The sequence below is a fragment of the Martes martes genome, assembly GCF_963455335.1.
Source record: "Martes martes genome assembly, chromosome: 3".
Lineage (NCBI taxonomy): Eukaryota > Metazoa > Chordata > Mammalia > Carnivora > Mustelidae > Martes > Martes martes.
Genome location: NC_137890.1, coordinates 182,326,098 through 182,353,210, shown reverse-complemented (window position 1 = coordinate 182,353,210; position 27,113 = coordinate 182,326,098). Strand labels below are relative to the sequence as shown.

Below are 27,113 nucleotides of genomic sequence, written 5' to 3'. Positions count from 1 at the left end.
TAGCTCAAGTAGCCTGTCAAGTTTGTCACTTTTCCAGAAATGGACCCAGTCCTAGTTGCTATTTAATATAATAAATGCCAGGTAACAGTCTAAAAGCTCTAATTTACCAAAACTATACATGTACAATACAAATAATCTTCCAGTTAGGGTCAGACATAGAAAGTTATCAGGCAAGCCAATTATTTTTCAACAGGTGACTTGAGTAGGTATTTAAGCTCTAACGGTTTACAAAATCAGAGATAGGTTTTTATTTGCTCTTCTAAAATATCAGATGACATTCTACCTGGGATAACATGAAATTGGATTCTGTGTATGCATACACACATATACTAAACTCTGTGATTTGTTGAAGAGTTAAAAGGTTAAGCCCTCTATTAGGAACCAATTTAATACTTTAACTTTACACAACTTTAAATATTTAGGATATAAAGCAATAAAAGGCAAATATAAACAAAGTATACCAAACCTTAACGAGCAGAGAACATTCTGTAAATTATTAAAGGAAAAACTTAAAATTATCAATATGAATCAATTAAGAATTTTTGGCGTGCCCATTTATTCAACATGATTGGGAACTATATCATAGATATGCACCATACAGGAATATCCAGTTTAAAAAAAAAAAAACCAGAACACTGAGTATTTAAGAAGGTCGTGTGGCCTTAATTAAACCCTTAATTCAAAGGCACTTCAGTAGCTTTCAGTGCTTCAAAGTCATGATCATCATCACTGTACAGTACTGAAAAATTTATTTGTACCATGTACAAACAATAATTTCCAGTATTATGCAAGAAAACTTTGTTATAGGCATTTTTTTCTTACTATACAATTAAAAATAAAATAAACGTTAGTACGGTTTTTACAAATACTTTGTTTATTTTAATTAAGCTGGTACAGACAATGTCCATTTAAAACCCATATCCCAGGCCAAAAAGTACAAATAAAATCAAAAAGAGCAGTGTTCTGTTGAATACACGTCTGCATGAATAACTTTATTAACTGCTAATGAAAATTAGAACTTTTCTGGGATCTTCTGACAAGACTTTTCTTTTATCTTAAAATGCTTTCTCTTCAGTGAAGCCATCTTTGGAGTTAGTCATTACTCTCACCATCTCTGTCATCTCGACTCCAGCCTGATATTTCTCTTCTTTTGGTCCAGACCCTCAAATTTTAAAAGTAGCTTCAAGTTAAGGAAAGGTCATTTTTCCACAGTTCAGTTCTCTGAAAAACTTCCATCTCCCACTGAAAGTCACAGTCCAGGAGTGAAGCAATCACATGCTAGAACTTCAGGGCCAATTGGAAAGTCATCATGAACACTCGCATTGGTCGATCTTATTTATCACAAGCCTGAAAATGCACAGTCCTGGAAAAGGTGGCCTCTCTGTGCACACATGTAATTTTTAAAAAGGAGAGGATAATATGAAGGGGGCTGAGGTTTGATCACCAAAAATCAGCACAATGAAAACAAGTGATAATGAATAATGGGCACTAGAATTCAAATTACCAGATGTTTTAAAGAGATGGGGTGCCAGTTTTCAATTCCGTTTCGAACACCACATTACAAAAGAACTATTTTTAAAAATAAAAAAGGATTGAGGGTAAAAGAAAAAAAAAATAAAAAGAATATCTAAATCGTTGAGTGACCCCCTGTTTGTTCCTGATAAACTTCAATCACATCTTCTTCCTCCATTCCCAGCTGTAAGAGGATAAGAAAATGTTAGAATATAAAGGCACTATTTTTTAATTGGCTGCAATTATGTGGCCATTGTTTTAAAGTACAAAAAGATATAAAAGTGATCCATCGTTACCCTGTTTTAAGAATCTAGGTTTCCTTTGATCTAAAGAACATAAGAGGTATGTATGTCTTTCCTCCTGATTCTATCTGTGAAGTCATTCATTTGATTCTGCTGAGCAATTTTACCTCCCAGTTTATTCAGCACAGAAAGTGTCTTTTTTATTTATTTCTTAGAGTGTGAGCATGGGGGTGGGGGAGAGGCAGAGGAAGGAGGAGACAGAGAATCTTATGCAAGCCCAGTGCAGAGCCCTATGCAGGGCTCAATCTCACCACCCTGAGATCATGACCTTAGCTGAAATTAAGAGTCATATGCTTAACCCACTGAGCCACCCAGGCGCCCCTAAAGTGTGTGTGGTTTTTTTTTAAAAACCTCAAGAGTTTTAAATCTAATGAAACTTGTATTTAATAGTTTAAAATGCAATAGTTTGGGGGCGCCTGGGTGGGTTGGTTGGGCAACTGCCTTCAGCTTGGGTCATGATCCTGGAGTCCCAGGTTCGAGTCCTACATCGGGCTCCCTGCTCAGTGGGGAGTCTGCTTCTCCTTCTGACCTCTCCCCTCTCATTCTCTCTCTCTCTCATTCTCTGTTTCAAATAAATCTTAAAAAAATTTAATGCAATAGTTTGATGATGTATTTTCTAAAAAACCATTTTACATCTAGATGTAATTACTTGATATAATCTCTTTATTTCAAAAAACCTGATCTCACTTTGAAATGTATGTGGTTTTAGTTAGAAAACTACTGCCTAAGGACTCATTTCCAAGTGGTTTCCTTTGTCATCTACAATTCCTTCTGGCATGTAACTATTCTTTTGATAGCGACCACTCTGACTAAACATACATCTACTCTTATTCGATAACTTCAGTTTTATAGGCTAGATTTGTATGGTCAGCCCAGCCCTTCTCAATCCTTAAAGAAAAAAAGGATGCCCTTTCAAAATGCCTTTTACAGAACACTAAGCAAAGAAGAGGCAATTATTGTGTGGGTTTTTTTGTTTGTTTTTTTAATGTGTTCTATATGCACTGAAATGTTCTGTAATTTTTTCCTTAAAGACATTATTGACAATGGCTGCCTCTGAGAAATGGGAGTGCGGACATATTCAGAGTATATTTACTTTCCATTTTAAATACTTTGGTAGTTTGGTTTTTATTACTTTTAACTATGAGTATATCCTTTATTTAAAAAAGAAGAGTACATAAGCAGGCATGGTGTCACACAGAAACCCAGGTTATACCCTCAGTGAGGGTAAAGGAACATCACTCTCTTGACTCCGGTGTGCAGTCAGGGTTCAGAAGTACTGTAACAGGCAGACTGAAAACAAAAACTAGCATATTCCACTAAATTACAGTGGATCACAAAAGCAAATGAAAAATAAAAGGAAAGTCTAAGATCACTAATCTCTAATGAGAAAAGGTGCACGTGACATTTTCAGTGCAGAATTGTAAAATGTGAAAAAAATACCCTAAGAAATTTAAAAATAAAACAGGCAAAGGGGAGCCTTGGTGGCACAGCGGGTTGAGCATCCAACACTTGGTTTGCACTCAGGTCATGATCTCAGGGTTGAGAGAGCCCTGCACCAGGCTCCATGCCCAGGTGGAATCTGCTTGAGATTCTCTCTCCCCACTCCTCTGCCCCTAGGCCCCCCACTCATGCTCTCTAATAAATAAATCTTAAAAAAAAAAATAGATTTAGGATTTTTTAGGTGATTAGGCTGGCTCTAGTGTTATGGAGATTTTGATTGTAGTATATATATGAATATTAAAATAATTATTAAAGATGCTATTAAAACTTTATTTAAAGATTTTCTTTTTAAGTAATATCTACACCCAACATGAGGGTCAAACTCGCAAGTCTAAGATCAAGAGTCACATATTCCACTGACCAAGACAACCAGGTACCCCAAAACTTAATTTTACTGCACATATCATACCTGGCAAATACTATAAGGAATAAAATGCCAAACATGACAAGAAACCTTTAAGTCAGGAAGGCAGCAAATATCCTCCAACTATGGAAAATGTGACGCAATCAGCTTCAAAAAGTATCTCTGTAGAGATGAATGAACAACAGTACGAGGAGTTACTCCCTAAATACCTACTCTCTCCCTCTGCCCCATGATGCTTCTTTAATGACAAGGAGGAACATATCGCTAAAATGTAGTCAGTATCTACTGTGTTTTGGGGGAGGTTTTTAGATTTTATTTATTTATTTGAGAGAGGGAGAAAGAAAGCACAGGTGGGAGGTGAGGAGGGACAGAGGGAGAGGTGGAAGCAGACTCCCCACTGAACACGGAGCCCGATGCAGGGCTCAATCCAGGGACTCCAGGATCATGACCTGAGCTGAAGGCAGACATTAAACCGACTGAGCCAGCCAGGAGTCCCAATATCTACTGTGTTGTAGAGATTATATCAAATTAGGACAGGGAAAACACCAGTTGAGTTTGGAACATCTAATTGTGCCAGGCATTTATAAAGTACTCAAGGGGCACCTGGCTGGCTCAGTCATTGCAGCATAAGACTCAGTCTCAGGATTATGAGTTCAAGCTCTACATTAGGTGTAGAGATTACTTAAAAAATAAAATCTTGGGCATCTGGGTGGCTCAGTTGGTTGAGTGACTGCCTTCGGCTCGGGTCATGATCCTGGAGTCCCGGGACTGAGTCCCGCAGAGGGCTCCCCGCTCAGAAGAGGGTCTGCTTCTCCCTCTAACCTTCCCCCTCTCATGCTTGTTCTCTCTCAAATAAATATATAAAATCTTTAAAAATTTTTTAAAAAAAAATCTTAAAAGAAAATAGAAGTACTCAAGAAAGTAGGTTGATACTAAACCAGGGAAAAGTAACAACTACACTGTAAAAAAAAAAAGAAACCAATTAAACTGAGTGATAAAAATAAACGTTATCACTGTTTACTGATAGTAAAGGGACTGACTTCATGTATTCCAGATATTACACCCTAAGAGACACATCACCATTTATGTGGTATTCCAGCCCCAAATGCCTAACCTGAATCTAATCATGAGGAAACAGACCAGCCCAAACTGAGGGACTTCGTAGAAAACAACTGGTTTGTATCCTTTAACAATGTAAATGTCATGAAAGACAAAGAAGGCTGAGGAACTGTTCCAAATTAAAGATGATTAAAGAGACACCTAAATAAAATATCTTCATACTGAACTGGATCATGTGATGGAGGAGAAGATTTGTTATAGAAGACATAATTGGGACAAATGATAAAATTAGGTTGTAAAGTATTCTAACAGTGTTAAGTGTCCTGAATTTATGAGCACTGTGGTTCTGTAAAACAATATACTTATTCTTAAGAAATGCATACTAAAATATTAAGTAGTAAATGGCAGTGGTATATGCAATCTACTCCAAAGTGGTTCCAGTAATAAATACACATATATATGGGCAGAAGGAAATAAGTAAAGGTAGCCAAACTTTAAAAATAAGCCAAAGTAGGTGGAAGAGAGTACAATTTTTGGTACTATTCTTACAAGTTTTCTGTAAGATGAAAATTATTTCAAAATAAAAACTTGAAAAAAGATGGAGATATGTCAAAAAGAACACAGACACCAACCCCACTGGGCAATCTCTAAAGAATATTCATACAGTTTCAAAGTATCTCCCCACAAAATACTTATTAATTAAAAAGGAAAATAACTTGGGGCGCCTGGGTGGCTCAGTAGGTTAAGCCTCTGCCTTCGGCTCAGGTCATGATCCCAGCATCGGGCTATCTGCTCAGTGGGAAGCCTGCTTCCCCCCTCTCTGCCTGCCTCTCTGCCGACCTATGATCTCTCTCTCTCTGTCAAATAAATAAAATCTAAAAAAAAAAAAAGGAAAATAACTTAACAACGAATAAATCTGGCAGTTACCAAAGTTGCCCAAAGTTAATGTTACCCAGAACAGGCCAAGTGGACATCATGTGGCTCCTGATGTGATGCATTGGGAGCACAAAGCTTCACTCCATGCTCCTGCTACCAGATATGCAAAACTGAATCTAACCACAAGGCAACATCAGACAAACCCAAACTGAAGGACATTCTAAAACATGGCCTGAACTCTTTAAAAATGTCTTGTGGGGGGAGGGGCGCCTGGGTAGCTCAGTGGGTTAAAGCCTCCGCTTTCAGCTTAGGTCATGATCCCAGGGTTCTGGGATCAAGCCCCACATCGGGCTCTCTGCTCAGCAGAAAGGCTGCTTCCCTTCCTCTCTCTCTGCCTGCCTCTCTGCCTACTTGTGATCTCCCTCTCTGTCAAATAAACCAACAAAATCTTAAAAAAAAAAAAAAAAAGTTTGTGTAGGGGCACCTGGGTGGCTCAGTGGGTTAAGCCTCTGTCTTCGGCTCAGGTCATGATCTCAGGGTCCTGGGATCGAGCCCCGCATCGGGCTCTCTGCCCAGCGGGGAGCCTGCTTCCCCCCTTTCTCTCTGCCTGCCTCCCTGCCTACTTGTGATCTCTCTGTCAAATAAATAAATAAAAAATTAAAAAAAAAAAAAAGTCAGTGCAACTTACAATGAAGACTGAATAATTGTTCCAGATAAAAGAAAGCTAAGGAGGGACGATAACTAGTTAGAAGATACAAATCCTAGATGGGATCCTAGGTCAAGTTTTTTTTTAAAAAAAAGCTATAAAGGACCTTTCTGGGATAAATAGCAAAATCTATTCTGACTACATATTTGATAAGAGTACTATAGCATTGTCCAATCTCCTGTATTTGATAATTTAACTGTGACTCTTAGGAGGTAACCAAAATATTTAGGGCTAAAAGGTCATGATTATGTGCAAATTAATCTCAAATGATCCACCAATAATGATAGTGTATATAGAGAAAGTAATAAAGCAAATGTGTCATAATATTAATTGGTGAATCTAATGAAAACGTTATATGGGAGAATATTATATTAGTCTTATAACAACTGTATGTTTGAAATGTTTTCAAAATAAAAAAATTAATAACAACACATCATTCCCACTATCAGAAATAGCAGAAATGTTATTTTGTATTTGGAGGGGGAAATCTGTATAAATATAAAAGCAGGCACACATACACACCCTCTCCCACACTTTATTACTTTCAGATACCTCTCAGGGGAGGGGGGATATAAAAACAGAGAGTCCATACAATGAAACAAAGACACAGAAGCATTAGAAAACATAAATCAAGATGACAGAGCCAAATATATATTAATATACACTACACTTCTATATTAAGTTCTCAAAATGGGTCAAATGTCAAAAATAGAACCATAAAAGGTCACCACCACCAAGAAAGTGCACTAGAAATCTGCCAAATTTGAGCAATACTTGTTCCTCTTAAAAAAAAAAAAAAAGTGCCTTATGACAACTGCAGGTTCTCCTTCTCCCTCCCCCTGCTGTGCATGCTCTGACAAATAAATAAATAAAATCTTTAAAAAAAAGTTATTTATAAAAATCTCTACACCCAACGTGGGGCTCAAATACACAACCCTGAGATCAAGAGTTGCACAGTCTACAGACTAAGCCAGCCAGGAGTCCCAACACCTCTCTTTTTATTGGACTTTTTAAGGCAATATATGGACATTCAACCCAAAAGACTATTTTTCTATTATTCAAGAAAAGGGTAGTTTGATACCAGTGAACCAAATCATTCAATGCAGGATTTAACATTTTTCTTCACTCAGAGAAGAAATTTTACTCACTTCTTTTGGAGTGTGATTATCAGCAATTCTCTGACCTTCAAAGAGAAACCTGAGTGAATTCATTGGAACTCCCTAAAAAGGTTAAAAAAAAAAACAAAAACACACACACAAATCTTAAAATAGGTAGTAGGAACTTTGAGCACAAAAAGCAAACATGAAAGCTTCAACAGAATACACTGAACATAAGGCTAGACATATCTATCCTATCATAATTACCATCATTGAGTACCACCTATCTGCTAGGTCCTCCCTATACTAAGTATTTCACATACATAATCCTAACGTTCACCTCAACAACCCTGGAAGGTAGGTATGATCACCTTATCTTCATTTCACAGCTAAGGAATCTAAGGCATGGAGAGGGCATACAAGTTAGACAGCAATTTAAGGCTCAATCTGTTTCTAAGCTTATGCTCTCAACCACTATTCTTCCAGTTTCCTCTAAAATCTCTGAGCTAAATAAAAGATTAAATTAGAAATTGGATGAGCACCCTCACTAGTTTCCAACCATACAAGTAAAATAAATTTTAAGCAGATTAAATCACAGAAATTTGGTACAGCACTACAGCTAGGCAGGTGAGTGACAATCACCTGTGATGACATAGATAACACTGTTAAGTATCAAAAAAAGGTATTAAAATATATTTTTCTAATCAATTACTCAACAAAAATAGCTAAAAGGGAAGAAATGACTCATTTAAAGAGTACTTCACTAATAAGTATTAATCAAGAATAATTTCTTTAGTCCAAAAATTTTAGAGAAATTTAAAACTATCTTCCAATAAGTATTAATACATAAATATATGGGACCATGCAAATTAACCCTTCATTTGATTTTAAATTCTAGACTTCTAAAAAACATACAATAAGCATAACTGACAAGAGCAAAATATTCTGACTTTAATTATAGGATCTTTTAAAAAATATTATCCTGTGTTGGGGTCAAAAAAGTTTCTATAGAAACTGGCCTAAAACATCAAAATGTAAGAATAATTCAATAAATATTTATATACATTTCAATCTCTCTACTGGGTGTTACATACTTCAGATAAATCAAGTTTCTTACTCCTTGTCTATCAGTAAATATAAGGAGAAGATTATCAAGCCTCTGTGAACTAAGTAGAAACTCTTTTTCTGAAGACTATACGGGGCACCTGGGTGGCTCAGCCCTTTAGAGTCTGCCTTCGGTTCAGGTCATGATCTCAGGGTCCGCATCAGGTTCCCTGCTCAGCACGAACCCTGCTTCTCCCTCTCACACTTGCCATGCTTGTGTTTCCTCTCTCCCTGTCTCTCTGTCAAATAAATTAAATCTTTAAAAAAAAAAATAAAGACTGTATACTCTGAACCATAAATAAGAAAGTTGGAAATGATTCTAAATTGATATTTTTAATTTTCTCTCTAAACCTAGCACCTTTAATTTTGGGCCAAAGTTATTCACTTTAGCATTCTGATTTAACTCTTTATTTTGCATTGTTTTTCCTCAATAATCAACTCCATCATCTACAGATGGGGTGAAAAGACTCGTGAGGATTCTATGACAATGCCTCTAAGTATCTAGCAGAGTGCACTTAATATATGTTCCTTCCCTGTGAATATCTCCATTTTGCTCCCAGCAGTATCATTAAAATGTGAACTGAGCCCCAATTAATCAAATTTTACTGAATTTAACAACTAACATCAAAAACAGAGAACTGTTTGTTTTAGTCATCCTAACACCTAAAGTGATCTCTTTTCTTCTGGCAGAAGTGATTTTTATGTTGGTTACAAATTTAAACTATAAAAACCAAACTTCTAAAAATAAGACCAGTATTACCTAACTTAATATCATGTAATATGATTCAATTATTAAAATCTTGGCTCTTATATATACTAATTTCAATTATATTTTGTTTTAGTAATAATAATTAATATTCATTGAGCATTTTAAAAGATTTTATTTATTTATTTGACAGAGAGACACACAGCGAGAGAGGGAACACAAGCAGGGGGAGTGGGAGAGGGAGAACCAGGGCTCGATCCCAAAACCCTTGAATCATGACCTGAGCTGAAGGCAGACGCTTAACGACTGAGCCACCCAGGTGCCCCATCATTGAGCATTTTTAAGCATCATGTTAAGAGCTTTATGTAGGTCATCTGCATGAGGTAGGTACTGTAATATTCCCAATCTACTAATGGGGAAGCAAAGCACATAATTTGTCTAAGATCCCACAGACAGTGGGAGAGACTGAATTTGAATCTAAGTAGGTTAAAGGTATTATTGATCTAATAATAATTGAGCTCATGAAGGCCAGAATCTGAGGTTTTTCTACTAATAAATCAACAAGCCCCCTTTATTTTTTTGAAAAAAGAAAATTCTTTGATGTTGAAAATACAGAATGCAATTAGCAATAATCTGTAATACTACATATAAAGATAATAAACTAACAATATTAGGGGCACCTGGGTGGCTCGGGGGGTTGGTCCTCTGCCTTTGGCTTGGGTCATGATCTCAGGGTCCTGGAATCAAGTCCCGTGTCAAGCTCTCTGCTCAGAGGGCAGCCTGCTTTCCCCTCCCCCTCTGCCTCCCTGTCTGCATACTGGTGATTTCTCTGACAAATAAATAAATAAAATCTTTTAAAAAAATAAAAAATGAAAAAAAACAAACAAACAATATTAGTACTTAACTTTAACATATGGCTAACCAGTCATGATTAAAAACGAGGAAACTTCACAGTGATCACCAAAAATTAGTTGACTTTACTGTTACATATATAGGTAAGCCATTAAGATAGAAACACTCATATAACCATTTTTACAACTCTGAGTTACTTTTCAAAACAATTCTGGCATGTCTTATGATTTCAAATTTTGAAATGGGCCACAATGGGAAAAAGGCAATTAAACAAGGTATAAGGAGTATTCTCCTTGATCTGCTAATAGTGAAAATAATAAAAGATCATTTTTCTTTTGATAGCCTCCTTACAAGAAAAATTAATGACATATAATGCATTGTATTTTATTCCGTAACATACAAACCTGTCTTTGACAGTATGATTCTTTGAGTTTCTTGAGATGTGTTGTCATTTTCACTTTGAAGTGAATCTCACTGCTATCCTAAGGAGATAAAAGAAAAATAATTATCCCTTTGTGTAAACTATTTGTTTTGCTTGAAGCAAATTATTTACTTTCACATATACTACACATAGAAACATAAACCCTGTCACTTATATCTCCCCACTAAAATATTTTTTAACATTCCGAACAAGGTTTATTAAAACACTAATCATCTTCGGGGCACCTGGGTGGCTCAGTGGGTTAAGCCTCTGCCTTCGGCTCAGGTCATGATCTCAGGGTTCTGGGATGGAGCCCCACATTGGGCTCTCTGCTTGGCGGAGAGCCTGCCTCCCCCTCTCTCTCTGCCCGCCTCTCTGCCTACTTGTGATCTCTGTCAAATAAATAAATTAAATAAATTAAATCTTAAAAAAAAAAAAACACTCTAATCATCTTCAAAGTTACTTTATGTCCATTTCAAAAGAAATTTAATAAAACAAACAATCTGTCTTGGAGGTTAAAATTAGCAGTATAGGGGGGCCTGGGTGGCTCAGTAAGTTAAAGCCTCTGCCTTCAGCTCAGGTCATGATCCTGGGGTCCTGGGATCAAGCCCCACATCGGGATCTCTGCTCAGCGGGAAGCCTGCTTCCCCCTCTCTCTCTCTGCCTGCCTCTCTGCCTACTTGTGATCTCCGTCAAATAAATAAGTAAAATCCTTTAAAAAAATTAGCAGTATAAATAAAAGCATTTATGTCAAAGAATGCATTCCTTCATAATCGCCTATCTATTCTATTTTCAAAATAAAGTTGAACTATCACAAACACCCAAAAGCAACTCAAAACAAAAAGTAACCCCCACAACTGAAGTATTGTTGAGGTGGTCCAACCTACAAGAGAGGTATATACCATAAAGTAACAGACAAGAAACTCATGTCTGTCAAGAAGTCACCCCACAGAGTCCAGTATCTCTCACAAGAGTAAAATGAATAAAAATCTGACTCAAATCGATTTATGGGACCACAGATTATTTTCTTCTACCCAGACTGTCAAACAAACTATCAGGCAACCATCAGAAAATAATATAGGAAAAATTTCAAAGCCAATCCTTACAATTACATATCACATTCACAAGTGCGTATTAGTGAAGGTTGTATGTTTACAATTCTTGTTTGTGACTATAGAGAAGAACAAATTTTCTTCCTATGGATAATTTCACGAACAGACAAAATTTCTACAGCACATCTCATGCCATACACTAAAATCAGTTCCAGATAAATTAAGGAGCTAGCATTAACATACTTTTTTACTATTTTTCTCTCTTTGAAGAATTCTTTCCCTAACCTTGACATTGGGAAATCTGTTTTCTAAAGCAAGATTTTAGCCTAGAAGACACAGCAAAAAAGGACACTGGTAACTGAAAATGTCACCCAACAGTTAAGAGAGACTAGAGAAAATATTCACAACAGATAGATAAGAAAAACCAAGGGGCGCCTGGGTGGCTCAGCCAGTTAAGCGTCCGCCCTGTTCAGTGTAGGTCATGATCCCAGGCTCCTGGGATCCAGCCCTGCATAGAGCTCCCTGCTCAGCAGAGAGCCTGCTTCTCCCTCTCCTTCTGCTGCTCCCTGTGCTGTGCTCTGTCAAATAGATAAATAAAATCTCTTAAAATCTTAAAAAATAATTTTTTTTTCAAAATAAGATAAACATAGAAAATGGGAAAAGGATATGAACATAAAATATAAACGTAGTAGGGGCGCCTGGGTGGCTCAGTTGTTAAGCAGCTGCCTTCAGCTCAGGCCCTGATCCCAGGGTCCTGGGACTGAGCCCGGCATAAGGTTCCCTGCTCAGCAGGGTGTCTGCTTCTCCCTCTCTCATTCCCCTTGCTTGTGTTCCCTCTCTCACTGTCTCTGTCAAAGAAATAAATAAAACGTTTAAAAAAAATATGTAAACGCAGTAGGTCAGTAGTAGCCTAATGTTACACCACAATGCCTACCTCGCTTCATCTCATCACGTATGCATTTCCTCATCTCACATCACCACAAGGACGAGTACAGTAAGGTATTCCAAGTGAGATCACATTCACATGACTTCTATTACAGTATATAGTTATAATTGTTCTATTTTATTATTAGCTATTATTGCTAACGTCTCACTGAGACTAATTTACAAATTAAACTTCACCAGAGGTATACAGGTATAGGAAAAACACAGTATATATAGGGGTTCAGTACTATCCACAGTTTCAAGGATCCAATGGGGGGTCTTGGAACATATCCCCACAGATAAGAAGGGACAACTGTATGAAGATTCACTCCTCCAACAATTTTCAACTAACCTTATTATCAGTTAATATCTTAAAAAAGATCCATAAAGATCCAGTCTGAGGAAAAGAGGTGCCAGGAAAGAGAAAGGGGCAGGAAAATGGTTGAGAGGCCCTTTGGTTTAAGGTTGGCCCCTATCACTCAATAGTATTTACTGTATTTGCTACTGAAGATGCTAACCAAAAAGAAAAAAAAAGTTTTTATCTGGAGAAATTAAGATAATCTAAATCTACCTAGTAGATCAATAAAACAGTATCAGCCTTTTCTATCTCCAACAACAGATGCATATATAGTAAATGAAAATGGCATTTTAATTTTATTTTAAAGATTTTATTTCAGAGAAAGTGCACATGTGCACACACACATAGGAGGTGGGGGGCAGAGGAAGAGGGACAAGCAGACTCAACAACTGAGGAAGAGCAGCCCCAAAGGTGAAGTCAGACACTTAACTGGCTGAGCCACCCAGGTGCCCCCAAAACGCAACTTTTCAATAATTTGCCTTACTTAAATCATTTTTCTGGTGTCAGAAATTACTTACGCTTTAGAGTTAAAGGAGAAAAATAATGAAACTCACCTGTCCAATGACTTTGAGTTTAATGTATTCTCCTTCCTTCTTATCCCCCAAGTCCTCAGTTGAAGGTTTTGCCTCCTGAAAGAAAAGTATATTTAAAGATAAAAGTTCCTATACGCTGTTTTTTTAATGAAGATTTTATTTATTTGACACAGAGACCGAGACAGAGAGAGAGCACAAGCAGAGAGAGCCGCAGGCAGGCAGAGGGGGAGAGAGAAGCAGGCTCCCCGCAGAGCAAGAAGCCTGATGCGGGGCTCAATTCTAGAACCCCGGAATCATGACCCTGAGCCAAAGGCAGCTGCTTAACCAGCTGAGCCACCAGGCGTCCCCCCCCATATGCTATTTTAATTACTTACTTAATGAGTACCCATCTCTCTGAGTACAAAATCTACACTTAAGAATATAAAAATCATTATTTTCTCTGCCACGCGAATTAAGGGGAAAAGTCCTAATTACGATCTGAAACACAATTGTGCTAGAAATCAAAAAAGAGATCTCTTGTATTATAATATACTACAGTAATGGTTCTAAAACCTCGCCATACATAGGAATCACCTCAAGGAGTTTAAATGCCTGCTGGGCCCCACTCCCAGCTTTTTATTCAGTAGGTCTGGGCTAAGGCTGTAATTTGCATTTCTAGTAAGTTACCAATTGGTGCTGTGCTGCTCCGCAGAGGAAAAACCTAGAAACCACAACCCAGTCAACTCCTATTAGTCTGAAGTAGCTTGTTCTCCGTAAACCGTAAAACATTCTGAATCCAAGATTCTCCTCTCACAGCCTATCAGAAGTTAACTACTCCAATTGCAAAACTGTACCCAGAAACATAAATAAGCCAAATTAGCATAAGAAAGTCTATTTGGGAAGGAAAATTAAAGAGTATATTAGCCTAATGTACTTAGAGTCAAATCAGTTTTATAGCATCCACTTATTTTAGACTATCTGAACCAATCTATCCAATTTTAAAAGATTAGGTTTGGCTGAAAAAACTTAGGGGGAATAAGCGAAATAAGTACAAAGTACAGCATAGGTAGGGACAGGAAAGAAGAGACAAAATTCGAAGCAAGAAAAGAGGGTTATAAAATAATTTCAGGGACGCCTGGGTGGCTCAGCTGGTCAAGCCACTGCCTTTGGCTCAGGTCATGATCCTGGAGTCCGGGGATTGAGTCCCGCATCGGGCTCCCAGATCCACAGGGAGTCTGTTTCTCCCTCTGATCTTCTCCCCTCTCATGCTTGCTTGCTCGCACTCTCGCTCTCTCTCTCAAATGAATTTTTAAAAAAATCTTTAAAAAAATTAAAAAATAAAATAATTTCAAATGAAGGGATACTGAAATGAAAATGAAGTTAACACAATAAATTAGTTAAAACAATTTCATCATGAAGTATCTAAGAAAAGCAAGCCAAGGAAGTAGTTCGGAAATTTTCAATGTGTTAAAAATAGCTTTCCTGGATACCTTACCTTAATTTGGCCACCGAATTAGCCACTTACTTAAATATATACTCTTGTTAAACATGTAACAATTTCTGTTAATCCACACTTTTTTAAGAATAGACCAACTATGTTGTATTTTACAACCAAAATAACAGGGGCCACTATTACCTGTATATCTCATGCCAGTAACTTAAAATTCAAAGTCTTCGGGATGCCTGGGTGGCTCAGTCGGTTAAGCCGCTGCCTTCAGCCCAGGTCATGATCCCAGGGTCCTGGGATCAAGTCCCATATCCGGCTCCTTGCTCAGCAGGGAGCATGCTTCTCTCTCTGCCTCTGCCTGCCACTCTGCCTGCTTGTTCTCTCTCTCTCTCTCTCTCTCTCTCTCTCTCTGACAAATAAATAAATAAATAAAATCTTAAAAAAAAATTAAAAGCCTTCAACATTCAAAACTTAACAGAACATATTAAACTACAAGTAGCTTTTAACTTTAAGATCCAGGATAGAGTCCAAGGAAATGCTTAGACTACAGGATTGACTTCGTTAGTGTAAATCCTTGCCTGTTTTTCATTCTGCAGTACTTTCACCACTTGCTGACTACCGCATATTTTGACAGCAGACAAAATGAACCTTCTTTAGTGAGACAATATTTCACCTGAAAACTAGACGACTGTCTTTAAATACAGTCTCACCACCACCTTTCTATGAATTTATATTCATAGTAAACAGTTGCTTCGTCCTTTAAGTATCTAGAGAGGATAAGGACAGTTTATTCCAAGCAGTGCAGAGCAATAAAGAGCAATGAAACCCTGAGTTCTCCGTAATTGTGAGGAAAAGGCGTGTTAGGAAGCGGTTGTTTGAATTAACACAAAGGAGGAGAATCCCCACCCCCCGCCCGCAGCAGCAATTCGTGGGCACAATGGGAGTGATTTTGCTCCAGTTTCTTAGCTAAGATAGCTATAGAGACTACTAAAGGACAAAAGAGTTCTCTCCCCTCCTCCACTGCCTCGTCCACACTGCTTTTCTAAAGCACAGCTTCTCGGTCTGGATAACTGCATCTATCAAAAAGCATTAACAGCTCCCAGTACTTTAAGGCCTAGAACCAAACTCCACAGCACCGAATTCAGTTCCTCCGTTACAAACTCAAATTCTCATTTCTCCCTCACCACTTGCTTTACAAACTTGAGGATTCGCTGAAACTGGACTCTCTGCTATTCCCCAACTAAGTCTATCAGCATTCTTCCACCTTCAGCCCCTTGTGGTTCCGGTTTCCTTGATCTAGAATGTATATTCTCCCTCAGACTCTCCTGAAATCACCTCACAGAAATCCAACCCACACATCATTTGAAGTCCAGTATTAAAAAACCAAACCTCCTCCACAAACCACAGCACCCCCTAACCTTCCAACTGGGACTAGTATTTTCCTTTCATGCTTGTATTTGCAATTTCTTCATCTCTCTCATGGCATTTATTTTCAATTTTAAAATACTCCCTCTTCAACCATTTTCTCCAGTTGTCCTCATCTTTTTCTTCAAACTTCTTAGGACAGTACTTAGCATTAACTGTCTCCACTTCCACCCTTAACCCACTATCGTCTGGTTTATACATTACTATTCCACTTGACACTGCTCTCACCAAGGTTACCACTTTGACTCCCTATTGCCAAATCCATCAGACAATTTCAAATTTCACTTTTAACTCTAACACAATAAACACTGATGACTTCTTCCTTGGAAACTCTACCTTTGGCCTCCAAGGTTCCACTCTCTCCTTAACTAATTCTTTAAATGCTGGGTCTCCTCTAGAGTCCATGTTCTCAATCCTCTGCTTTGTTCTCCTTCAGTGACCCATGATTCCAACCACTTTTCAGATACTAATGACTCAGTCATCCTCTCCAACCAGACAACTTTTCTGAGTTTTACACTCATTTATTCAAGCACTCAACCATCTCCACTTTGGATGTCCCATGGGCACCTGAATATAAGTATCTAAAACTGAATGCATTATCTCTAACTCCTCTCCTAGTTTTAACTCTCCTTCCTGAAAATCACAATTAAAAAAAGAAAAACAATTCCTCCTGGATTCCCAATTACAATAAATGGTTACCACACACTCAACTAACTGCCCAAAAGAGAAACTCATGTGTCATCTGTGGCTATTCTTCCTCTCTTAAATCTCACAGTTAATCTTCATCCTTCTGACAATGTTATCTGTTGGTGGCTCTCAAGTTTATCCTTCTCTCCATTTCACTGCCTTATTTCAGGTACTCACTGTTGCACATGAATATTACTGCAACAGATGCCCCCAATCTTCCTCCCTTCACTTCTCCAAATACCACCAAAGCCACCTCAAAAATGCAATCTGATTTGCCCAGAATCTTCAATTCAAAGTCCTTAGCTGACATACAAGTACATGTACTTGTACTTGTACATACAAGTTCATGTACTATTCTCCTACCTTTCTTGCTAATATCATTTGCTCCGCCATTTGATCTTCAATTCCTTACACATGGCACCCTCTACCCTATCTCCACCATCTCTGTACATATTAATCACCTCTGCTTAGAATGCCCTTTCTTACCCTCTTTCAATACCACTCAGGCATCACTTCCTACAAAAATGATTTCTCTAATCACCCTCTTAAACATTCCCATAATGCTTAATCTATTAAACTTACTTTTATCTATTAATGCTTACTTTTATCTATAATAACCACATATTTGCATATCTGTATCTTCTACCAGATTTTGAGTTCCTCACTGGCATACTTCACTCACTCTTCCCTGTATTTCTGATCAAGCACAATGCCTGGTACTTTGAAGATATTCAATATGCTTGTTAAATAAATTAACGTTTTCTATGACAGTTTTGTCTTGACTTCCCTACAAGTTTACAAGGAGAGAACCCAAGTTTTTTCATCTTTATCATCTTTGTAATGCCAGGCAAATACTAGGCAGTTATTCAAAGCCTGCTAAATAGAGTTAACAACATTATTTTCTGTATCATACCACAAAATCTTACTAATGCTTCATACCTCTACTGTACACAGTAGTCACAACAAATAAAAACACTTTCAGTTTTTTGTATTCACAGTTGGAAATAAAAGATAATTCACTTCAACTGCATAAGAACATGTGAACAACTAGGATACGAAATTTCCAAAAATGAGCCGCCCGTTTCCCTAGTCACTACATGTTGGTGATCTCTTCCCAACTCTTGAAGCACTATGGCAATGTCATCTGTATCACTTGTTAAACAGCCTCATGCTTGCCTAATGCAGTCATCCAAATTTTCATGTACATTTTTTGTTTTGACAAACTCGTCTGAAAAACGAGAAGATCTTGGGAATAAAAGGCCAAAGATCATCCCCAGTGATCTCAGTGTCCTTTGTGTGTCTTCTTCCCTTCTCTCCCCTTTAAAAAAGCAGCCAATACAAAATGGTATGGCACACTAGTTACAAAAACAGTGAAAGTATTCATTCAGCACTGGGTCTGGGACACTAGGTCACCAGGGAAAACAGAACCCCAGAGAGGCCTGGTTGATTTGGCTAGAAAGGATACAAAGCCCTAGAACAGAAGAAACTGTTAATGGAAAGAAAACTAAATATATGAACGAAATCAAAGAGAGGAACCAGAAACCTCTAAATTTTCAGGTCTGTGTCATCCAGGGCCTGAATCACAGTAACTGGAATGGTAAAGGAATTTACCAGGCACAAGGCACTACCAGCTCTTCCTTCCAAGACATAGAGGGAACAGCTTGAAAATAGAAGATGGCTGGATTTGGAAAGAGAACTAAACTGGAAAGAACAAAACCAACAAATGTACGAAATTCATGAGAAGAATTTTACTGTGCCATTTCAAAATCAAAAGAAAAAGAACTCTGATTAGAAGTATTGGCAATCAGAAAGAAAGAAAGAAAAGAGAAAAGAAAAAAGCAGCATTGGCAATCAGTATGTTGACAATTTAATCTCATGAAGGGAGCATCACACTTAACTACCTCCAATTTGTCAATGACCCTTCAAGCAATACAAGAATTGCCCATTCTTGGGGGTGGGGGATGGGAGGAGGAGCAGGAATCCTGGGGAAATATATATTTACTCTTTCCTGATGACATTAACAAATCTTCATTTTTTAAGGTGTGATAACAGTATTGTAACAGTATTTTTATTGTTTTTACAGTATTTTTACAGTATTTTTAAGTGTGTAACAGTATTGTCAAAAGGAAAAGTTCTTCTCTTTTAGAGATACATACTGAAACATTTACAGATGAAATGATATAATGTCCGCCATTGCCTTCAAAATATGAGGAGTGGATTGGAGCAGTGTAGATGAAATAAAATAGGCCAGAAGACCGGTATATGAGTACAATTACACACACATTAAAGTTTTCCATAAAACCTTTCACAGAAAATGCATTCACTCAAAGTTTAAAAAAAAAAAATCTCTAAACCATAGGTCTGACTATAATACCTCAGTTTATTTAATTTTATTTCTTCATGAAAAAAGTCCAACACGGTAAGTTGGATAATTCTAATACTTACATTCATTATTAAAATATACAAAACACGGGACGCCTGGGTGGCTCAGTTGGTTAAGCCGCTGCCTTCAGCTCGGGTCATGATCCCAGGGTCCTGGGATCGAGTCCCACATCAGGCTCCTTGCTCAGCAGGGAGCCTGCTTCTCTTGCTGCCTCTGCCTGCCTCTCTGCCTGCTTGTGTGTACTCTCTCTCTGACAAATAAATAAATAAAATCTTTTTAATAAATAAATAAATAAATAAAAATAAAATAAAATATACAAAACACAAAGCACCTGGGTGGCTCAGCCGGTTAAGCCTCTGCCTTCAGCTCAGGCTCAGGTCATGATCCCACCATCCTGGGATTGAGCCCCAAACTGGGCTCCCTGCTCAGCCACGGGGTGTGTGTGTGTGTGTGTGTGTGTATGTATATATAACCCAAATTACAATAACATCACCTCCCTCCTATTTCAGTGGATTTACCACAATTCTAAAAATACAAAAATAAACATACACTTTTTTTCTTTTTTTTTTTTTAGATTTTATTTATTTATTTGACAGACAGATCACAAGTAGGCATAGAGGCAGGCAGAGAGAGAAGGGAGGAAGCAGGCTCCCTGCTGAGCAGAGAGCCCGATGCGGGGCTCGATCCCAGGACCCTGGGACCATGACCTGAGCCGAAGGCAGCGGCTTTAACCCACTGAGCCACCAAGGCGCCCCTAAACATACACTTTCAGTTTCACACTGCATATGTTCAAACTTAAGGCACAGTACTGGAGATCTGTAATGAAACCAAGCAGACCCAGCCCCATAACTTCAAGGTTTAAGTCAAGCTGTACGGACACCGGATCCTCTGCAAATTTACATTCAACCCTACAACTGTGATTAAACGCTAGATATGCAACTTCTCAGGAACTAAAATTACAATTGAAAATTCCACTGGTTGTGTAAAACTACTCTTTGAGCTTAGACTACGGACCCTAGGCAAAGCCTGGAACAAACTGCCTTGACTGTATACAAAAGTCCCAGCAAACCGATTTAGAGGTATGGCAGACATTGTTGATTAACTATTCAACATCCTTTTCCCCCTTTTTCCTTACAAAGGGAAGACTAGATTTGCCCAGCTAAAAAACATATTTCTCAGTGTCTCATGGCCACGTGACATAGTGCCGGCCAACGAGATAAAAGGTGACAGACTTTGTTGGCACATACTTTTCCCCTTTGCTCCATCCCTTTCTCCTGCCTGGAACAAAGACACAAAGTAACTTCTTTGTGCCCACAGGAGACAGGCATGAGAGTGAAGACATCTGTTATGGATGGGGGAAAAAGGAGTATGAAGGCATTGTGGAGCTGCCTTAGCAGGCCTGAACTAACTACTTATGTTCAGACTTCCTGTTTCATTAGAAAAATAAGCTGCTACTTGTTCAATGTACTATACATCAGGTTTTCTGTTACTCAGCCCAAAAGAAATCCAAGCAGACATAGAAGGTACTTTAAATAGGTATCATTTGTTTTATATTAAAAACAGAACCTAGAAAACTACCTCAATACGCATCAAGAGTAGAATAAGTCAGGTGTGGTAAAGTCATACAATGGAATGCAATTTAACAATGCAATTTAATAACATACAACTATGCACAATATGGACAAATCTCCAAACAATGCTAAGCAAAAGAAGTCATACACAGAAGTACACACCATATGACCCCCATTTATGTAACATGGTAATGCATAAAAACAGGTAAACTAATCTAGTAGTCAGGCCAGTGGTTCTTAATCTGAGTACTAGCTGCATGGATACGTTAAGTTTGTGAAAATCCAGCAAACTATAAATGTGTGTGTGTGTGTGTGTGTGCGTGTGTATCTCTTTGGTAAAACTGTGAAAAATAACTGGGCCTAAATATTGAGAATAAGAGTCCAGCAAACAGAACTCCACTTTTCCTTCAGAGTCCCGCTAGCTCAGTAAAGGCAATGGAATGCAAAAATAATGGTCAAAATAAAAAAGTGTAACAAATACAATGTATCCTAAAATAAACTGAAGTTATGTTGTAGGAATATCCACAATTTAAACTAGTAAGGGGGTACCTGGCTGGCTGAGTCAGAAGAGCATGCAACTCTTGATCCCAAGGTCATGAGTTCAAGCCTCACATTGGGTATAGATTACTTTAATTAATTTTCTTTTTAAATTTAACTGTTAAAGTGCTCAATAACAGGATCTGTGACATACCCACATGACTTTTTTAAGGAAGCAGAGTATCAGAAAATCACTTTACAGAAAATTCTAAAATGGGATACTAAACCTATCTTAGAGAAAATTATCCCTAACAATCCCAAAGTCCTGGGAAAAGCAATGACTTGATCTTAGAGATAAAGTTACCAGATCTACTGCAAATAGAAATAAAGATCAAGAAATGTAAAGGGGGCGCCTGTGTGGCTAAGCTGCTTAAGTGTCTGCCTTGGGCTCAGGTCAGGATCCCAGGGTCCTGGGACTGAGCCCCACGCCTCACATCGGGCTCTCAAATCAGTGGGGACCCTGCTTCTCCCTCTCCCTGCTGTTTGTGCTCTCTCTCACATGCGCACGCTCTCTCTCTCTCAAAATAAATAAATAAGTAAAATCTTCTAAAAGAAAAAAAAAAAAGGAATGTAAAAACATCATGAAAACTACTCCATGACAACCAATCCTTCCTCAATAACGAAGAAACATCATAGAGGCCAAAAGAGGAGGGGGAAGATACCAGCCAAAAGAGGAGGAGGAAGATTGAAGCAGTCTTTCAATTGTAGGGCCTAGAATGGTGCCTAGTACATAATGACATTCTATAAATACCTGTTAAGTGAATGAATCTGACCACTTATTCCTTCAAAAACTTACTAAGTATCCAGTCACTGTGCTGGACACTTCAGGAAAAAAGAATGAATAAAGCCTGATTCCTGACCCTCAAAAGCAGTCTAATGGAGAAAGACACTTAAGTAAATAATTGTAACACTATATATAAAAGCTATAATAGAGACATTTTCAGCTTTCCTGGCAATATCATAACCAATGAGGTTTATCCCAGGTGAAGATTACTGCTAATGCTAATATTACTGCTAAGGGGGCTAACAAATAAAGACATATTTGACAACTGCTTTATAGTTCTGAATTTGAACTATTCAACTAACCTTCATCACTACTCTAACCAGTTTTCAAAAACAATTAAATATTGTTTTGGTGACATTTTATTTGCAATGTTTTACTATAACCTGTATGGCTGCAACATCCACTAGCAGCAACTCACGTCTATCACAAAGAAGAGAGACTATATCGTATCGATCCTCTCCTAGGGCATGGAATGCTTACTGTATGTATCAGTAACTACATGCTCAAGTCATAGCTGTAGTTTACCAATCTTATTATGTGATATAAATAGTAGTATACATAATTATGAATTTTAATATATACCCAATTCATCATATTCTCATGCTATCTCAAGCTAACAGTAAGATCAATAAACATCAACAATAAGGAAGAGACAAAGAATACTGAAGGGAATAATGCTATCCTGACAAAAGAAATACCATTAATGTGGCTGATTAAAGATAACTGTAAATTCTTTGTTACTGTTCCCATTGAGAAATGAAATCTAAATGCCTTTTCCTTGTTGACTACAGTTAATACTACTGTATTGCATATTTAAAAATTGCTAAGAGATTAGATCTTAAGTTCTCATTACAAGAAAAAAAACTGTAACTGAGTGGTGATGATTGTTAAGTAGACACACTGGAGTGATCAACTCACAATATATACACAAATATCAAATCATTATGCTGTACACTGGAAGCTAACATGTTATCTGCCTATTATATCCCCAAAATAAATAAATAAATGTCTTTCCCTTGAATTTGGGCTGGCCTTAGTGATCTGCCTGACCAAGAGAATGCAGAGGTCACCTCCAAGGCTAGGTCCTAAGAAGCTTGAGGTTTCCACATACAGTTCCCTGGGAACAGTCACACTCTTGTGAGCCCTGAGCCACCACAGATCAATATCCTAGAGTTCCTATGTTGCACAAAACACATGATGAAGCCCCTCAGAGAGGCCTTGTGACTTTATGAAGAGCCCATCCACTCCAGCCCCCGACCATTAATCCCAGTTAAGGCCCCGTGACACACCAAGTCCAGCCCATAGAGCCCTGCCCAAATTGCAGATATAGAAGCAAAATATGAAACTGCTGATTTAAGTCACTACGTTTTGACGGAGATTGTAAGGTACCAACAGATAACCAGAATTACACAATGCTTCCAGATCCTTGACTAAAAGGAAATAAAAGAAAATCATTCAGACTCTCTCTGAGGTGGGAGTGGAGAGAGTGAACGTGCTCATAACAGACTGTTAGCATTTCAAGTAAATCAGTCATCCAATTATTACAAATCAACAGATCCAAATTAAAGACCTGAAGTTCATGCTGCCTTTGATGACTTGGGCATGGGTGAGAAGGTGGGGAATGCTGTAAACCTGAATACAAGGGAGGAAGGGAAAATATTTGTACGAGTTACCCCTACCCATTTTGATAGTGAGCTTCTGGTTCTATATTAAGTGCTTAGATTTTGCTGCAAGGTGAAACCAGGCTAAAGGAGAGCACCCAATGAGATCTATTATTGGTTAAAGGTCACTCTTTATCCTTTTTGAGGGATCACGGAAGCTGATGAAAGCTATGGGCCCTTTCTCGCTAAAAAAAATAAAATAATAAAAAAATTTAAAAATTTGCGTGTACAGATACAAAACACCATACAATTTCAATGCATTTTTGGCCCTCAGGGTCCATGAAATTTGGGTTTAGAACCTGTTTTAGAGGATTATTCAGCAATGGTTCACAAATCCACTATATATAATGCTGGCATCGTTAGAATTATAAGAAAGTATTTCACTCAAATTTACAAAATAATTTCTCACTCATCAATGGAGGATCCAGCAATTCAAGTCTTGTTTGATTTTAATGTCCGCCTATTTTTTTTTTTATCTAAAATCGTTACTCAACTGCAACAGCTTAGCCCAGGCAACAAACTTCTGGGAGGTGCCTCAGAAAATGTATCCTTCTAAAAAGATCTTGGTTGAAGTTAGTATTACCTTTTGGGGACAGTGGTTCAGTCTCATGCTGCTGATACTGCACAGTAATAACTTGAGATTCTTACTCCTGCTCATAAGCCTCTTAATGGTAAGAATTCAGCTTCATATCACTTTAAATCCTCAGCACCCAGCACTGATATTGTACCGGGTCTTGATTAATAATGATGCTGGTCAAATAGACTGGAGCAACAGTTCTCAAACTTTTTGGTCTCATGACTCTTGTACACTCTTAGAAATTATTTACAACCCCATAAAGCTTTTGTTAGGTTGGTAATATTTATTGAGGTTTACAGTATCAGACATCGAAACTGAGAAATGTTTTTAAGTATTCATTAATTCATTCAAAAATAACAATAAACCCACTATATATCAGCAGATAAGATTTTTATTGAAAATATTTTTCAATGGGGCGCCTGGGTGGCTCAGTGGTTTAAGCCTCTGCCTTCGGCTCAGGTCATGATCTCAGGGTCCTGGGATCAAACCCCCGCATCGGGCTCTCTGCTCGGCAGGGAGCCTGCTTCCCCCTTTCTCTCTGCCTGCCTCTCTGCCTGCTTCTGATCTCTGTCTGTCAATCTTTAAAAAAAAGAAAGAAAGAAAATATTTTTCAAAACAAAACTAGTGAGAACAACACTACTTTGCATTTTTTGCAAATCTTTTATGTCTGGCTTATAATAGAAAGCAGCCAGATTTTCACATCCGCTTCTACGTTTCAATCTGTTGTGATATCACAGGTCATGTTAGTGTTTAGAAAACACCAGTGAACATTCATGAAAGGATGACAATGAAAAAGACAAATAATTACTAGTATTATCATGAAAATAGTTTTGACCTCAAGGACCTTCTAAAAAAGAACATCTGTCCACCTGTTAGTGTACCAAGTCTGTGATTTCTTTCGTGTCTCTCTTAATAACTGGAATTCAAACTGAAGCAATAAATTCTACAATTTAATTTATAATTCTATACATTGCTCTTTCATCAGACTATGGTAAATTTCAACATGCTTCTTAACATCAAAATAAAAGGCTGATGAAATTAAGCATTTACCTGTTCTTTCCTTCTTGGTAACCAAGTAAACAACTATCCAGGGAGATACTTATAATGCCACTTATAATTCCCATACCAACTTGGGAATTAATCTAGACTGTTAGTTAAGAAGATCCATCCAAAACTAATCTAGATTAAGATTAAGCTTTAAAAATATCAATGTACATTTACCCAATAGTACAAATCCACAAAAGCCTCACTTGCTCTCACCCAGTGGTACAAAACTGAACCGGGTTGAAAGCCAGGGGAATAACTGTGTTCAATTCAAAAGTTCAAGTACATTAGGAAGTTGAATGAAAAACAAATTTTCTAGATAACTATCACAAAACAAGCAAAAGATCCCAAAAGACTTAAAAGTCAAAGTCATCTTGAGCAAACAAAACAAAGTCCAGACCAAAACCTTATGAATTAAAAACTAGCTTAAACGTGGTTAACTGAAGAAGGATGAGGAAGAAAAACTTACCAAGCAAAAGTGAACACTCCTGATCGAGTGCAAATCCCAAGTAAATTCTTGATATTAACACTGAGATAGGACACTCTGCCATTATAGACAGCTTTCTGTGAATATTATGCAACTGCTCTACATACACGAAGTTTTCCCATCCTTTCCCTCAAAAGCATCAGTCAGCTTGAGGTTAATGCTCAGATGAAATGTTTTCTGTTGCTCTAGCAGTTTTGCTCTACTTTGTTTCTCGGTTATTCTGAGTGCTCTCTTACAACTGGAGAGTTGCTGAACCAATCCCGAGTAAGAAATGTTCAAGTACAAGAAAAGAGGCGACAGCTCTGCACCACCACACGGAAAAAGACTCAGCGGAGCAGCGGCGGCCCTGCCCTAGCTGCGATCCGAACAGAAAGCAGAGCTTTTTAGGTTCCCAGCAACACCAGACGTCTCCCGCCCCCAGATCCCCACTCCTGGACTATCTAAACACCGAAAACCAAAAAGTGGAGTCCACCCGCTTTTCAGGGCCAGAGAGTCTCCGGGCTGGGATCCTCTCCCGTTACATAACTGGGGCCTAGCGCCCTGCTTCTGCAGTCAGTCCCCAGGACAGAGAGACGGACGTGTTCCCCAGGGACCCTCTCAGGGAGGTGGAAGCTGGGCTCTGCACCTGGTCGACCCCGGAAAAAGAAGGGGGAACGACTCGAGCGAGGCCGCAATCAGAGACGCTGGGGCACAGGGGGTGATGAACAGGCCCGGAGAGGAGCAGGGCGGCTCCTGGAGCCCCGCCGCAGGCCCCGGCGTCTCCGACACTAGTCCACTCCCCTCGCTCTTCGGCCGAGTCCCCACCGGCCGCCCCCTCCCCCATTCCGCGCTCCCCTCCCCCGCGTCTCCATCCCCGGCCCCAGCCGAGAGGCAGGCGGACCAGCCGAGTAAGGCCTCGGCCACGGCCAAAGGACCGCTCCCAACCCAGTACCTGGTCAGACATGGTGACGGTGGCTTCACCCAGGGTCTCCGCACAGCAGCGGCCTCGGGTAGGCAGAACCTCGCTCCGGGGTTTACAAATCCGTCTCTCTTCCCCACAGCACAACACCGCGGCTGGAGGGACTTCCGCTACGCCCTGCGTCACTTCCGCTACGCGTTGGGAGGAGGGATAGGGAAAAGAGGAAAGGAGAGGCGGGAAAACGGGTGGGGGAGCTGCCCGAGGCGA

General features: G+C 38.6%; 1 protein-coding gene across 1 annotated transcript; it reads right to left on the bottom strand.

The window, feature by feature from the left end:
- Window positions 1-851: 851 nt before the first annotated feature.
- On the bottom strand, window positions 852-27,032 carry SUMO1 (small ubiquitin like modifier 1). Its single transcript, XM_080798554.1, has 6 exons — window positions 26,880-27,032; window positions 13,388-13,462; window positions 10,483-10,560; window positions 7,468-7,539; window positions 1,628-1,696; window positions 852-1,176 (listed from the first exon to the last, which is right to left on the bottom strand). The coding sequence occupies exons 1-5, from the start codon at window positions 26,889-26,891 to the stop codon at window positions 1,628-1,630; spliced, it is 306 nt and encodes a 101-aa protein (XP_080654680.1). The 5' UTR covers window positions 26,892-27,032; the 3' UTR covers window positions 852-1,176.
- Between the last annotated feature and the right edge of the window lie 81 nt (window positions 27,033-27,113).